General features: G+C 36.1%; 1 protein-coding gene across 1 annotated transcript in view; it reads left to right on the plus strand.

Moving 5' to 3' along the window:
* GNAI1 (G protein subunit alpha i1) overlaps window positions 1-10893 on the plus strand; it is a 38247-nt gene extending 27354 nt beyond the window's left edge. The window contains exons 6-9 of the mRNA XM_063323533.1: window positions 6080-6209; window positions 7495-7648; window positions 8565-8780; window positions 8882-10893. Of these exons, the coding sequence (XP_063179603.1) occupies window positions 6080-6209; window positions 7495-7648; window positions 8565-8755 (475 nt within the window). The 3' untranslated portion in view covers window positions 8756-8780; window positions 8882-10893. The remainder of the gene's footprint in view (window positions 1-6079; window positions 6210-7494; window positions 7649-8564; window positions 8781-8881) is intronic.
* The last annotated feature ends 5189 nt before the right edge of the window (window positions 10894-16082 follow it).

Consider the following 16082-nt stretch of genomic DNA (forward strand, 5'->3'; position numbering starts at 1 on the left):
TGGAAGCTTTTTGTAAAGATATTTTTTATGTAAATTAAATCTCATTTTCTGCTATATTAAATAACTGCTGTTCTATCAGATTCTTCCCTTTAAATTCCGTTGGAGAGCTGGAGGTTTGTAAATGTTTGCTGTTGTTGTATGAAAGAGTAAATCCATTTTCCTGAAGAACTGAATTCAAATATGTATTGTACTTTAAGGTAGTACTTTATTTAGTCATGAAAGAGTGTGACTTATGTTTCCTGTAATGTGTGTCCAAAGACATTAATGATGAAAGCATAGGATAGTACAAATGTAATAATATTCTACCTCTGACTGATCAGGAAGAATGAGAAGAAAACTCAGTAAAGCTCACATTGCATCTGCATTTAGATTGTTCAGAGATTGTTGTCAGCATGTCTGTCCAATGTATTTGTTTAGTATCTTCATGGAAAATACTTTTTTTGTGTAAATGCATAGCAGGTGTTGTAATATGGATGCTTCAGGGCCATCAGTACTGTGGAAATACGTTTTGTTTCCTTGTTTTAGGGTTTAAGTATACAAAATACCGGTAAATGGGAATGAATCTCTTGCAAACCTAAGAATAGTAGTCCTTAGCCAAGCCTCAGGAGAGATCTTCAGTGTTCTGAGGAGCTATCCATTTTCTCAATCACTTCCTAATGTTTCTTGTTCAGTTACCTGTTGTAATGTGTTTAAATTTTTCTACATTCTCAATGAATACGTAGACAGGTAGCTCTACATCCAGCCTGTACTGATTATTAGGACTGTTATAAGTGCCATATGATTACAGTCCTACAAAGTCCATTATAAGGACCATATGATTATACTTGTATAAAATGTGCAACTTTAAGACAGGCCTTTGGAAGTATTTAGCTGTAATGTTGTACATTTGAACACCTGTACCGCAGGTGTTTAAATTTTAGGTGCCTTAGGCTTAATGAGTTATTGAAAGCGCTTGAAGAAGTATACTCTTACATAACATTGAAAAGAACTTTTGAGATGAACTAAAAGCATAAAAGGTTTGATTATACCAGGGTGAGGGTACATAAACATGACTAACTGCAATATTGTATACTTCAGGGATTTTTTTTTCATTATCTTTTCTTTCCTGTGTGTGTTTAGATTCTTTGAGGTTGAGCCTCATTTCAGCCTTCTCCCTAAAGTGCTTAGCATAGCTTTGATTATTGATTCAATCTAAAATGCAAATAGCAAGTCATCTTCATCCTGTTTCTATAGACTAGTTTGGAAGTTGAGTCTGATTACTTACTACTTTTGTCTTCAAAGAACACCTTATTTTGTTGAAATGTTCTTCTGATAATTTAACAAAATCTTATGGAAATTCAGGTCTTAGTACAAAATTATAAAATGTTAGCATTAGAATTGACAGAAGTATGAAATATCCTATGGGTGCAGCCATCGCTAATTATTTGAGAACTAAGTAGAAGTTGATGGCTGACTTGAATTTATATAGGGTGATCTTGAGAGACTTACCCTGAAAGGTATCTCTGAAGGTAAGGAACAATCCTAAGGAATGCTTTTTTCACTTTAAAATTCTAACACGAGTAATCTTTAAAATGTTTTTAAGATGGCATTATTCCATTGTAGAACATTAAATAGGCAATGAGCATTGTCACTTGCATACCCAAGTAGAAGACCTCGTTAGAGGTTATAATGTTTCTGACAGTTTTTGATCAGAAAGCCAAGGGTCTTTATTTTTCTTCTAATTTGTTTTCTTCTTTATTTCTTTTTACTGTGTTTTTTTTTTTTAAATAAAAATCTAGCAACTCAAACACTTGAAGATTTCTAAGAATATCAGTTCTAATTGAATCTCTTCTAGTGCAATTTACCTAGTCATGTAGCACACTAACATTAAATCGGTAGGGTTTTTTTTGTCTACCTGCCCCCCCTGCCATTTTACAGCCCAGGGAAAACAGGAAAGAGGGGTAATAAAAAAAAATACAGGTTGGTTTTAATAACTCTGTAATATGTGAGACTTTCCAGATGTGTATCTGTCCTAGTCTGAGGAAAACAGAACCATTTTCTTTTCAGTAATTTTACTTTTCAGTTAAGCCTCTTCTAACTCTCTGAAATTAACGGCATATCTTTCAGACAGTGTCCGCTCCTAGCAGATAAGGTCTAATGTTTATAGCGAGTACCAAGGAATGGTATGCAGAGAGGCTCCTGCTTTCTTACACTTATCGTTATAAGGTCAGCTAACTGTGTTATGTACCAAGTTAGAGGGTCACAAGTGGAAGAGTGTAAACGGGTTGCACCTGTGGGGAGGAGTGGACAGGACAGCTGACCCAAAACTGACCAGTGGGGTATTCCATCCTGTCTGTATCATGCTCAGTATAAAAGCTAAGTGATCAAAGGGGTCAGCCTCTTTCTTCAATGGCTGGTGTCCAAGGAGGACGGACTGTCTGTCTCCCTTTGATTCTGATCTCTGGATTCCTGAATCCAGTTCCTGAGTTCAGCTCCCGTCCAGCTCCGTTGGTCAGTCCAGTCTGGGACTTTCCGAGCACCTGCTGCTGACTTGATTGTCATCCTGGGAGCTCCATACTAGTTTTGTATATATTTCTATTATTATTATTATTTATTATTATTTTAAAGTAGTTTAGTTTCTTTTCAACTCATAAGTCTCTCGCTCTTATTTTCTTTCCTCTCCTCTGAAGTGAGATGCTGTCCCTACTCTGAAGGCTAGAGAGGTAAAAGAGAGCACCTGTTTTTCATTTCAGTGGCCAGGACAGTATCATATTTTTGTAAACACCCTGCCTCAAAAAAACATTTGCCAAATTCAGTCTTTTGCAAGGCTGGGGACTGGAGTAAACAACTTGTATAACCTTAAAAAAGAAGTGAAAGCAATCATAATAAATATCTGGTGTCCTTTTATCCCACATCACATTTTCTATGGTACTGGAATCATGTTCTTTGCTGAAATAGTCTGAAAGAAGCATAACGTAGCAAATCTGGCAACACTAGCTTTCAGAAACATTGTGCTAATGAAAGGACCTTGCGTAAGTCCTTACATTTGCACAATTGCAGATAAACCATTCAGAAAGCTATCTGTTTATTATACCTAAGTAACATAGCTTAGGGGAGTGATGACTAGAGAAGTGTCTTTAATGTTTTACATTTACTTCAGTCAAGTAATTTGTCTTAATGTGGCATAGTCGCCTTGTAATCTCATCGGAGAAGTCTACCTTCTTTAAATAATGGAAAGTCATTAAAAAGCATTTGTCTAGATCTTCATTCTTTGTATAAGGGGGATAGATTCAGCTGTTACAAACTTCATTACTTTCAGCACTGCCTTGTATTTCTTTTTAGTTCATTGTAGGCTCTGACTTACCTTGCGTAAGCAAAATATGGTTCTTTTGAGTAGTCGAATCGTGGACGGTACTATGAATTTTAGCACCTGAGGCAAGTGCTTAAAAGATGGGCTTGCACATAAGGCTGTGTGCATGCCCTCACATATTGGAAAGTGGAATCTGTAAATGATTCTTTAAAAACTTTTAAAAATTTGTCTGCAGATTAGAGCAGCTTCTGTGAGTGTTTCAGTCTTTTGGGACTGTGACCTAATAGGCCTCAGTATGACTTGTAAGAGGGCAGATGGAAAGCTTACGTACTTGAAGACCACTCTGTTCAGAATAGCTAATTTTTCTGAAAGATACTTGCAGCCTTACTTTTTTTATTAATTTTGTGTGCCAAATAGGGTTTTTTTTCTGTATGTCTGCACTCATATCATATGGAGAAGAAGCTTCATTACAGAAAACAATCCATTGGGTTCTTATTTCTCGTTGTTTCTTGCGTGTTCACTGTGAAACTGTGGTGCCAAGGCTTCATTCAGCACTAGATTTTAGTATACAAAAAATTCAAAAATGAGTGCATAAATATGGAAATTAAATTTCTCTTATGTTCTAGAAGTTGTCTGTCTTCTGCGTTTTTCCTCCCTTCTCAGGGTATATGCTGGCAACATAGTCTGAATAAGCCAAAATCATACAATGCCTCTTGTGCAGACCTATTTTCTTTACAGATTTCAGCTGTTCTTTGAAAGATTACTTACTACAACAGTTCTTTATTAATACGGAAGTTGTGCCTTGTTTTCTTATGCCTATCAGTTACCATGTTAGTAGTAATACTTTTGCATGGAGCACTGCCATGAGATATTATTGAACTAGGTGAGACCCATGCAGATTCACATTACAGGACTGCCATCAGTATAAAGCATTTAATTTCTCATGTTCCTTAGAAGCTGATGTCCACAAAAAATAAAAGGAGCATTTTTCTTGTTCAGTTTCTCAGTTAATTTTTCTATTTTGTATTCTCTTCTGTCCTATAAAGAATGAGATTTAGTATTGTTCAACCCTACATGCCGCACTTTCTGACAAAACCCCCTCAACATGATAGCCTTATTACTAATATAATTCTGAATGATTTTTAGGCCATGCTGGAATATCTTTACAAGAATTGTAACTATGCATCTTAACAACTGTTATTCTGGTCTGGATTTCTCTTCCTGTTTGTATGACACTTTTGCCTAACTGAGGTTTTCATGATAGAGCTGGCCGTTCTGCTACTTACAACAAAGAGGACGGAGATGTAGGAACTGGTCTGTCCTCTGTTGTTCTTTCTTCTCTCTCTTCCTCCTCCCATTTGAACATTTTTATACATACTGACTTCTAAGCTCTTTTTTGTGACAATATAGAAAAAAGTTAAAATTACTTGTGAAAAGCTCTGAAGACAGAAGTCAGGCCATTTTTAAAAGGTATAATTGCATTTTCGTGTAAGTAGGAGGAAAAAATATGTTTACGTGATAGAACATTGACTGACATAGCGAGGGAAGTAATACGTGACATATTTGCATTGTTTTGAAGCTGTAACTCATTGCAGCAATTTGAGGCAACCAAACCTTTTCTGTGATAAGAAAGGAATAGGTGGGAAAATTCTGTTTTCTCTCTTTTTTTTTTATTTTTTTTATTGGTGTTGGATGTCCATCCCACCCCTCTGCCCCCATGATTCACGGTTCAGATGCTATTTATCTGGCTTGCAAAATACTTGAAGTTCCTAATGATGTCTAATGAAAGCTCTGTCTTTCAGAGTGGCTGTAGCCCATAATAGTAAATGGCCATTTAAAGCGTTGAGATAGCAGAGAAAAGCAAATCCATTCATATCGTGCTAATTTGCTGATCCAGTGCTGTTAAGTTCTGGAATGTGGTCTTTTCCTATTGCTCTATTTCTGCTAAGCTAAGAATTCAAAAGAAACAAAATTCACCTTTATAGCTCAGTTCTCCCACTTACCTGCATTTCAAAAAAAACCCAAACACTTTTATTAGAGGGAAAATGATTATTCTTGTTAGGTAAATGCTTAATTTGTCTTTTAAGAGAACTTTGAAAATAATTTTGTCTCTTAAATATTCTATTTAAACATGGACAGTTGAAAAATAGATCAAGTTGCAGTTTGGTTTAGGAGAGTGAGGATCTAAAACGCACCAGGATTTGGAGATTCCAGATTAAAATTGAAAAAGTGAAAATTAAATTTTATATATTTATATTCAGAATACTAAACAATCATCAAGTCATTTTTACTTGTATCCATCTTCCTTCATATTGCATTATTTCAAAGTATTAAAACAGACACCACTCTGCTCTTAAAGAATCTTAACACTCTTGATCAATACCTTTTATTTTTCTAAACTTTTTATTCATTTGGGCTAAAGGTTGAGTAACAGTTTCATCTCGTTTACAATTAGTAGTTAGCTGTGTATTTTTATTTTTTTATAGATTGCAATTAACTGTTAATGAAATATAGTACAAATTATTTGTAAATAATCAGTTGTGTTTAGCTTTCATCTCACACTTTCTCACGTTTTGTAAAATGTTGTGTAAGAAGACTTTTAAGGCTTTGTGAAAACAGTTTTTTTTAATATCAAGACATTAAATAGTAATAAATGTTGCAGATTTGTATGCCTTCTAAAAAATTTTGTGATCTGGCTTACACAGCTGATGCTTTCAGCTTTTATTGGTTAATATTCAGAAAGCTAAAACTTCCAAAGTTCATTCCCTGCTTTGTACTTCTGTTTTGCAGAATGTTTGATGTTGGAGGCCAAAGATCAGAGCGGAAGAAGTGGATTCATTGTTTTGAGGGTGTTACAGCAATTATTTTTTGTGTGGCGTTAAGTGATTATGACTTGGTCTTGGCTGAAGATGAGGAAATGGCAAGTACCTTAATGTTGAAAACAGGAATAGTTGTTGGGTAGAAACTAAATAACTTTGAAAGCAAAGATATAAATACATCTTTTAGAGTATTACTGCTTTATAAGATGTATGGGTTTTGTGTAAAAGGTCTCAGAGATACGGTGATAGAATTCGTGCTTTCAGGTTTCACAGTATTTCCTCATGTTCTCAGAAGGAATGCTATGAGACAAGTATTCTCTTCAGCTACATTCTTTTATGTAGTAAAGGATGCATAAATTAATGAGGATAGATGGTCAGTAATACACATTTTAGGCTCTTTATGTATGCTAGAAGTATATAATAAGATTGCTTGGCTTACCTGTTCGTACTTTACTGCATGTTTTGTTTTCCCCAGTCTTCAGTTTTTCTTTCTAAATGTGAAATTTTTCTGCAAATGTGTAAAAAAAAAAAAAAAAAAAAAAAAAAAAAAAGGGGGGGGGGGGGCAGAATTTTTTCTCTTCTTCCTCCCTTCCAATCCCTTCCACTCTTTTCTCCTTTTTCAAGGTGTGATTCCTCCCATGTCAGTATGCAGTGCGTGCAGTCTTTTTACTATCTGAGTGCTCTAAAGTGATGCTTATCTATCGTATGTGAATCATTAATTCTGTGCTCTTCCTCATGTTCTGCAACTTCTTATAGTTTGGGGAGGAGAGAGACGTAAAAAAACCCTTTCAAGTCAAATGTAGCCAAAGAAGGTCATAGCTAGCACCCTGCTACTTAAATGAGTGGAGCTTGGCCAAAGTACTTACACACTGGATGGTTTTTCTACAGAGTTGAAAATTAGGGTAAAAGGAAAAAAATCTGCTCATTTGATTCTCTAGTTCTATAGAAATTTTTATTTTTTTTTCTTATGCTGGAATCTCAGCTAGGTGCACAATTTCAGTTTCAGTTTCCAGAAGATCTAATCAATATAAGAAAAATTCAGGTAACTCAGCAGCTCTTATAGAATGTCTGTACTGCAAAATGTTAAAACACACCAAAAATTTTTAAAAAATTAAACAGCCTAAGCTTGCAAATGAGAAAAAAAAGAAAAAAAGAAAAAAAACAACCCAAACACAGTAGTTGCTTATACCCTACTCGTGAAAGTGTTCTTGGTAGTGGTCTTGGCCTCTCTGTGTTTTATTTTCCTGTGGTAAAATGTGATTCTGTATGCTAGAAACTTAGTTTTTCTAACTTATCTGGTTCATTTGTAACTAATCAAAAACATGTATCCTGATTTTACCACTGCAGGCTGATAAAATATAACAAGGTGTTTCTTTCCAATTACAGAATCGGATGCATGAAAGCATGAAATTGTTTGACAGTATCTGCAACAATAAATGGTTTACAGACACGTCTATTATTCTCTTCCTGAACAAGAAAGATCTTTTTGAAGAAAAAATAAAAAGGAGTCCTCTCACTATTTGCTACCCTGAATATGCAGGTATTGGAGGGGGGTGCAGGTGTCAAGTAATTTTTAGTTAAATTCTGTCATTTTTGATGCGCAAATCTGGAGGAGTTTAATAACTCTCAGTATCTAAAGTGTTTAAATGAAATATAGTTTAAGATGGGGGTTTGTTTTTATGGATCACGAATGAAATAGTGCTAAGTCGGATTCGTCTTTTTAATCAGGGAAATAATTCTGGTCCACTGATAGCATTTAAATGTTACTGCTGCAGCAGCTCTTTTCAGCCTAATTTATTTAGCCCATTCTTTTTTTCTGACGTCCTCTTATTTTTGTATTTAGATATAATTTTTTCAGTAGCAGGAATCCCTGAGGATACGTGAGAGTTTACTTGAACAGGGAATGTACATACATGTTAAAGTAGGTGGCTTATTCAGGAAATACATAGAAAAAGAGGATGATTTAATTTAACAAGTCTTAGACTTTTTATGTATCATATTCGTTGTAACTTCAGGCTATTATATTATACAGAAAATAGCACATTGGGAGGTAAAAGCTTAGGAGAAATGTGTATGTCTTTAATTGAGTTTGGGAAAAACCCAAACCCTTTAAAAACATAAAAATGGAAAGTGAATAACTTGAATGAAGGAAACAAAATATCCTAATCGAGGAAACCATGATGGGTCATTAATGACTTTTTCTGTCTGCCACTGAAGGAAATGGAAAGATTTCTTCCTGCAGCTGAAATTTGAGTCCTTAGTTTTTATTCTTAAAAATGTGTCCAAAAAGTTTCCTTCAGGATTTATCTATGGTATCTTAAAGCAGTGGTTGTGGAATTACTCCTCTTCAGGTTTAGGTTAACTATTTCTAAAGAACCACTTCCTTCAAAGATATAGCATGCATCTTAGGCTTTCTCAATTTGAAACCTGCTTACTGAGCAATTTTCTCCTTCTAGGATCAAACACTTACGAAGAAGCAGCTGCTTACATTCAGTGTCAGTTCGAAGATCTGAACAAGAGAAAGGACACAAAGGAAATCTACACTCACTTCACATGTGCCACAGACACAAAAAATGTGCAGTTTGTTTTTGATGCTGTAACTGATGTCATTATTAAAAATAACCTTAAAGACTGTGGCCTCTTCTGAGAAACAGACAAACAGTTGCTAAATGGTAAATTACATGCCTGAAAACAGGACTTAGGCATTTGGAATATGCCAATGCTGTGTAAAACCTACATGGATATACTTAATTCTCTTTTATTTTATTTCTAGGTTTGGAGAATGACTTCGCACAATTCTTATCTGATTCTTTTCAAGGTGAAAGAAATACAAATACATTGTGCTGAATGATAGATCAGTACTGTACTTGCCTGTTTTAACAGCTTTATTTATGTTTGTCTTGTAAATTTAAGTAATTAGTTAACACTGAGATGTCAGTTGATTGTATGTAAACTTATAATTGTAGTAATGTATTTGTATAAACGTTGAACGGAATATTTTAGTAACTTGATGTCGTCTAAAATTTCCATGTTTTATGAAGATACTCTTGGAGGAGACAGACACTTTTTGCCTTTGGATTATTTAAACATCTTGTAAAATTAAATTTTCTTTTCATGTTAAGGGTGCATGCTGCCTATTCTTTACTTTTGTTGGTAATACTGTATATGGCGTTAGCTTTTTTGATATTTAAACAGCCTCGTACACCTGCTCAGACTTCAAGAAACATAACCAATAAAACTTGTTTTTTGCCTTAAGTTTTGAAAAAATGTTTTTATAAATTTAAGATAAATGCAAAGATTATTTTTTAAATTTAAATGAAATCCACAGTTTATGAAATCTGGGATAGCAGTCTTTGCAGTGCAAATGTGGCAACACTGAGAAACTGAATTTTAAGGTTCAACTATCATTGAAGTTGATGGAAATGCAAAAAGGAAGTTGTTTAAACCATTCACATCAATAAAAAAAAGTCTGAAACTGTGGTCTTTACTAGTGGAGTGAATGGCAAAATTATCTTCGGGGGTTTTTTATAGACCATTAAAAAAGGCTGGACTTCAGAGTAATATTTTTTCTGCTTACTTAAGAAGTAAAATCATGTTCTCCTTAAGCTTTTTGCTATTTTCTGGTAATAAAGCAAGGTTGATAATTTAATAACCGTAGAACTATCAGGTTCTCCCAGAAGACATGGCACAGTGGCTTCACAGGTTAAAGCAATTTCCTGTTGCATATAAAAAGAATCTTCAGTATTTTGGATAGGGTATTTTAGTGACTTGTTGATTCTTTAATTTCCTCTTTAATTATAATTAAGGTCTCACTGTTTCTTTAAATAATAAGTTAAAGAATATGATTTTCTTCTGGTTATGCTTTCATTATGTGTTTTGCTATCTTATCCATTGCCTTATGAGTAGTGCCAAAACTGATTTTTTTATACAGATTTTAAAATGAACAAGCTTGTATTTGTAAATAAGTTCGTGGATGGTTGTCTTAAATGTATGTCATCTAGAAAATATGAACGTATCAAACTTGGAAATATGATTTTCTATAATTGTTAAAATTTTTCTGGCAGCTACAGTACACCATAGGTTCTTTGAGAAGTAAATCAGTCTTTGAACCTGTTGCTATTTTTCTGTTATCTTAGCATTTATGTTCTTAGAAATGTTCAACCAAAATATTTAAGTCATTGTTCGTTATTTAATTTTTAATTGTGTATGTATTTCGGTTAGGCTTCAGATAGCTTGAGTAAACCTTGTCTGCACTACTCATTCTTTAATGCTTCCTTTGTTAGGTACAGAATTGCTAAATGCTTTTTAAATGAGAGATTAGAAAGGAGATAACTTACTACTGGAGGTTGTTAAGTATATTCATACATTATGAGCTCTTTCAGCAGTTATGGTAAGCAATCTGTATATCCTGGGCTGCTTTTAATTGTGCTTTACAGTTCTGGACACATAACTGATTTTGAATCTCATTGACCTACTTTGTGGAAATTGTATTTACACCTACGTTCAAGTTGGTTTTTGTACTTAATGTAAAACAAAAATTGGGATTAATCAAATTACGTAAATAAATTTAAATTTTGTGCCTTGCTTGAAAGAAATGTTTTTCATTAAATGTGCTGATGGAAATCTTTTTGCATCCATTCTGTGGACATAACTAGGTAGTAAAAATGAGAAGATACAAAGTCAAGAGTAAATTAAAAAACTTTATGCAAGAAATAGTAACATGAAAATGGGCATAAAGTGATTATTGATTAATTCCTAAATATTTTTCCTTTGCTATTGTTCATAACAACTTCAGTTGGAGAATTTTTGGAATTTTATAACTAGTGTTTTCTGTAGTATTTACATCTTACCACGGAATAAAATTGTGAAATACTTTTGCTTCCTAGTCCTGGCAGGTGAGTGTGTCTATTCTGACTTGGTGAGTGGACAGCAGGTATGTTTCCCTATAGATGCTCTGTACTGGTTGATCAATCTTTGTCCTGAGATTAAAGTTGTCAGCCTAGGCAACGCTCTAGGAAAAGCTACAAGAGGATTTATTTGCAATAGTGGGAACCGCACACTTAGTTTTCACTGCAGTTGTAAAAAGGCTCCACTCTATCTCTGTTCTGTCAGGAGGCTGCTTCTCAGTTGGAGTACTACAGAAAATGGAGGAAATCCTGTAGGTCTGCCACTGTCTAAGAGGGACAGTCTTGTCCGTGAGCAGTCTGAGCGTCTGTTCTCTTCCAGTTCTCCATTCTTCTCACTTCTTCATGCAAAGTATCCGGGCAAATTGGTTTTTCTAGCCTTACACAAGGAATCTCCCTCTATTACCTTAGATAGTCTTTCAGATTATTTTAAATATTCTAAGTTTACTATATGCATAATTTAGTATATGTAGGGGATTACAACCTTACGGAGGCTTTTCCAGCCCGTGTGGTCTTGTGAGCATATTGTCTGTGGTTGAATTTCAGTAAAATGCAGCCATTGTTAAATGTGTAGTTATTTTTAAGGGGCTTAACTGTGAGGAAGTGTAGTTGGAAAATTTGGTGTTAGACTTCATGATGCTGCCTGTTGAATTTGGAGGAAATTTGATGTTACATGTAGTAACTTCTCGGTAACTAAGACAGGATCCAGGATCATAGGATGGGAACAGCGTAGCATTTGCTGGATTGCAGTTTCTGTTCCCATGTACGCAATTAGCAGCTTCATGATTTAAATTCTTCATAAAACCGTAGCAAGCAAAAGAGTTCAATCTGCCGCATGCTGAACAGCATGATGGCTGGTATGCATTTGGAATTGGGGAAAATGGAAAGATAAGTTTCTGTTCCAAATCAAGCAAAAAGGAAACTACCAAGATACTGGCCATCCTTCTGTGTGGATGTCTCTTGAAGTTACTGTACTTCATATTAATAACTAATAGTCTGTGGGTCAGAGAGTAATACTGGGGTTGTAAACTTAAAAATCCCTGACTGTTTCATTTTGAAAAAAGTGTAGAAGGTGAAACAAGAGGCTGAAAGCAGCTCAACCTCGAATAATTCACAGCCTGTGAGAGTGCACTCACAGGCTATGAGTGAGACTGGTGAGAGAGTCTTGAACTGGAAATCTAAGGGGCACTTTTTGTTGAGTAATTAACTACCAGTAATTGGCTATATCAGTGCCTGTAACTTTTTACAAAAATTTAGGGGTTTTGGATTCTGAAGAATGGGTATATTAAAATTTCAGTTGCATGGGTGCAAGAAAACCATTTCCAGGTCTGTCTCTGGAGTTGTTTTAAAGAAGCTACCTTGACATAGAGGAAGCTAGGAGCAGAATTTCAGTTATGTTTCCACGTCATGAAAGTACGCTGTGTCTAAAAAATGGCTGAGTTAAAATGCATTTATCAAGCTTTTTATCCATAGCATGTTTAGGAGCAGTGTTTTTCAGAGTTGGTCCTGGTTCCATATCAGGTGTTTCTGGTTGGTTTGCTCTGCATGCGGTTTCTTTTTTTGTGGTAGAGGAAAGGCTTTATGCTGTTACTTGACACAGCAGAGATCAGGGTTATTGATCAGTTTTATTTTTTAAAAGGCAGTCAATGGGTTGAGATCCATATGGGATAGTGTAATGCTATATACCATTTTTGGTCATGTTCCTGGATTTTAGGAAGGTCAAGAGTTGAGCCCACAGTGTAGAAATATAGTTCTATAGTAGAACTATATTTCTCTAGTGCAATGCCTCAATTCTGAAAGGAATTTCAGAGCAGCTGTTAAGTGAAGATAGATGTATGTATGCAAGGATGTACTGATCAGAATGTCCTATCTGAAATTTGACTCTGTTTTTAATTGCAGTGGAACAAAAGATGTTTAAAACCAAATGTGTTGTCAGCAGAAGTCACTGCAGCTTCACAGAACTAGCTGTTCTCAGCTAACTTCTTTATTCTCCCTCCGTTTCTGTCCTTCCACTAATAGAAAAGTTTGGTAAGAGATGTTGTCACTGCTTTCTCACTCACAAGTTGTACTATTGTGTAGCCATCTAAGGAATGAATCCTGCAGAATATGCTAATCTTTTAATTTGCAGATAAAGAACATACAGGTGTCTGTATGTAATATAAGATTATTGTTATTATTATAGTGTAAGAATATGCAGGCTGATTAGACAATAAGTGTACTTACGAAAAGCGTGAAGAAAAGTCTAGGAAACCAGAAAGTTGAGCAGGTGGAGCTTTTCAGTTCTGTAGCTTATAGTTCCAGAGGGATACACAGAAGCCCTTACAGTATCACACAGAGCACATCTGAAATGTCTCTTGCAAATAAGTGTCTTCATTTTTACAAAATCAGAATGCACTTTGAAACTGTACAGTACAAATGGCTGAGAGGGAGACACATTTCAAAGATACCAAGATACTTCCAGAAGGGTTTGGCCATTTGTCAAAATAAAGCAGCAGTTATCTAATCTAAAACAAACGAATATACTGTGAGTTTTGCACATAAGCTCAAAGGTGTAGCAGTTTACCCCAGGGACCGTTAACGTCTTACTCTGAAAAAAAATGAACTGAGGTGTAGTCACAAATTCTCACTCTTCATCTGTTTTAGTGTAGTGATTCTCTTACAATGTGATAAAACCCCCACAAAATCTATGAATCCTATGAAATTAAATCATCCTGAGAGTGTTGCATGGTTTTGATTGGAACAGGCTAATACTTGTTCTGTATGCCGTGATTTTTTTGGTAGATTAAAACAAAGATGCAGCTATTCCTCTTTTGATTCCATGAATCAGAATGGTTTGGGTTGGAAGTGACCTTAAAGATCATCTAGTTCCAACCCCCCTGCCATGGGCAGGGACACCTCCCACTATACCAGGCTTCTCAAAGCCCCGTCCAATCTTGTCTTGAACACCTCCAGGGATGGGGCATCCACAGCTTCTCTGGGCAACCTGTTCCAGTGTCTCACCACCCTCACAGTAAAAAAATTCTTCCTAGTATCTAATCTAAATCTACCCTCTTTCAGTTTAAAACCATTACCCCTTGTCCTATCACTGTGGTCCCCAATAAAGAGTCCCTCCCCATCTTTCCTGTAGGCCCCTTTTAGGTATTGGAAGGCAGCTATAAGGTCTCCCCAGAGCCTTCTTTTCTCCAGGCTGGAAAACCCCAATTCTCTCAGCCTGTCTTCAAAGGAGAGGTGCTCCATTCCTCTGATCATGTTCGTGGCCCTTTTCTGAACTCGCTCCAACAGGTCCATGTCCTTCTTGTTGCGGGCTCCAAAGCTGGATGCAGTACTCCAGGTGAGGTCTCACTGCAGGGTGGAGTAGAGGGGCAGAATCACCTCCACCGCCTTGCTAGCCACGCTGCTTTTGATGCAGCCCAGGGTGTGGCTTTCTGGGCTTCAAGCGCACATTGTCATCTCATGTTGAGCTTCTCATCAACCAACACCCCCAAGTCCTTCTCCTCAGGGCTGCACTCAATCCATTCATCGCCAACCTGTATTTGTGCTTGGGATTGCCCCAACCCACATGCAGGACCTTGCACTTGGCCTGGTTGAACTTCATGAGGTTCGCAGGGGCCCACCTCTCAAGCCTGTCCAGGTCCTTCTGGATGGCATCCCTTCCCTCCAGCATATTGACCTTACCACACAGCTTGGTGTCATTGGCAAACTTGCTGAGGGTGCACTGAGTCCCACTGTCCATGTCACCGACAAAGGTGTTAAACAGCACCTGTCCCAGTACCGACTCCTGAGGAATGCCACTCGTTGCTGGTCACCACTTGGACATAGAGCTATTGACCACAAACTTAAAATACTGTGTCTAACTTTCTGTGAGAGCTTTATTTTTAAAACAGAGATAATTTTCCAATGAGAACAGTATTAACTTTCAATCGGTGTAAATTGACAAAACTTACATGTTTTTAATAGAATTATTGGTGGATTTATTAAAATAAAAATCAGAAGTTATCAACTGCATTATTTAGAATATAAAACTGAACAACAATGACGAGAAAAAGCACATCCAAATTTAGTGATTTTGTTGTAGCAAACATTTGAACATGTGTTCAAGATGTGATTTTGGTCCCGTGTGTTATGTCTTAGGACGCCTGTAGGTCAGCAAGGATAGTTCGTTACATCCAGTTTGTAATGATGATCTTCCTACTATGTTTAATCTTTAACAAAGATACAGTTTTAATCCCTCATACTTATAGAAATGTTATTGTAAAAAAAGTAATTTGTGAGATACTGCACATGGAGATTTGAGCACATTTGATCAAATTCTGAAGTCGTTGCTTATAGATTTTGCCAGTATCTTTCATAGCCAAGTTATGTTGGTTTGGCTTAAACGTTTGCCTTGTTTTTCTACTTATAACTTAATTCTTTATAAAATTCTCAGTCTTTGGCCTTCTGACTATTCAAGGGATGGAAGAAAGTCATAAACTATATCATCTACTGAGACAAAACCAACATTCTCAAGGTGTTTGTAGTCAGTCAGGCATATGAGACTGATGTTCTGGGAAAGCTTTAAAGAAGATACTCCATGATGAACCTCACATTTGAGGAAAGCAACTTTAGGAGAGTAATGTGGCATAAAGTTGTTTTTTCTGGTATGTTCTTGTATGTTTTTGTTACCTGGAGCTCTAATTGTGGAGGAGATACAGTGAGGTATGTGCGGTTGCTCAGCTGTTTCCCTTTCCCAGGTGAGGCTGTTCGATGTCTGCGTATGAAAGGCCCAGGCAGCCTGATCTTAGAAATATTGAGGAAAAGCTCAATATTTCTACTCAGCAAAAAGAAATAGGCAAGAGGCACCCTGATTCTCCCAGGGAGAAGAGAAGGGAGCACTCCCCAGAGGACCTGAATAGAGATGGAGGGAAGCGACTGCTCTTCTGATGTCTATTAAGTTTGTATTTGGATGCTCTCGGGGTTTAATACAATTTTTAAAAATTAATGGTATTGGTGTAATACAATTTTGAATTGATGTCAGTTCAATTTTACACGAAGAGATGATGTATTTGGGTGCTGCTACGAGAAAGTTGTTGG

Source organism: Chroicocephalus ridibundus, chromosome 1, assembly GCF_963924245.1.
Source record: "Chroicocephalus ridibundus chromosome 1, bChrRid1.1, whole genome shotgun sequence".
Lineage (NCBI taxonomy): Eukaryota > Metazoa > Chordata > Aves > Charadriiformes > Laridae > Chroicocephalus > Chroicocephalus ridibundus.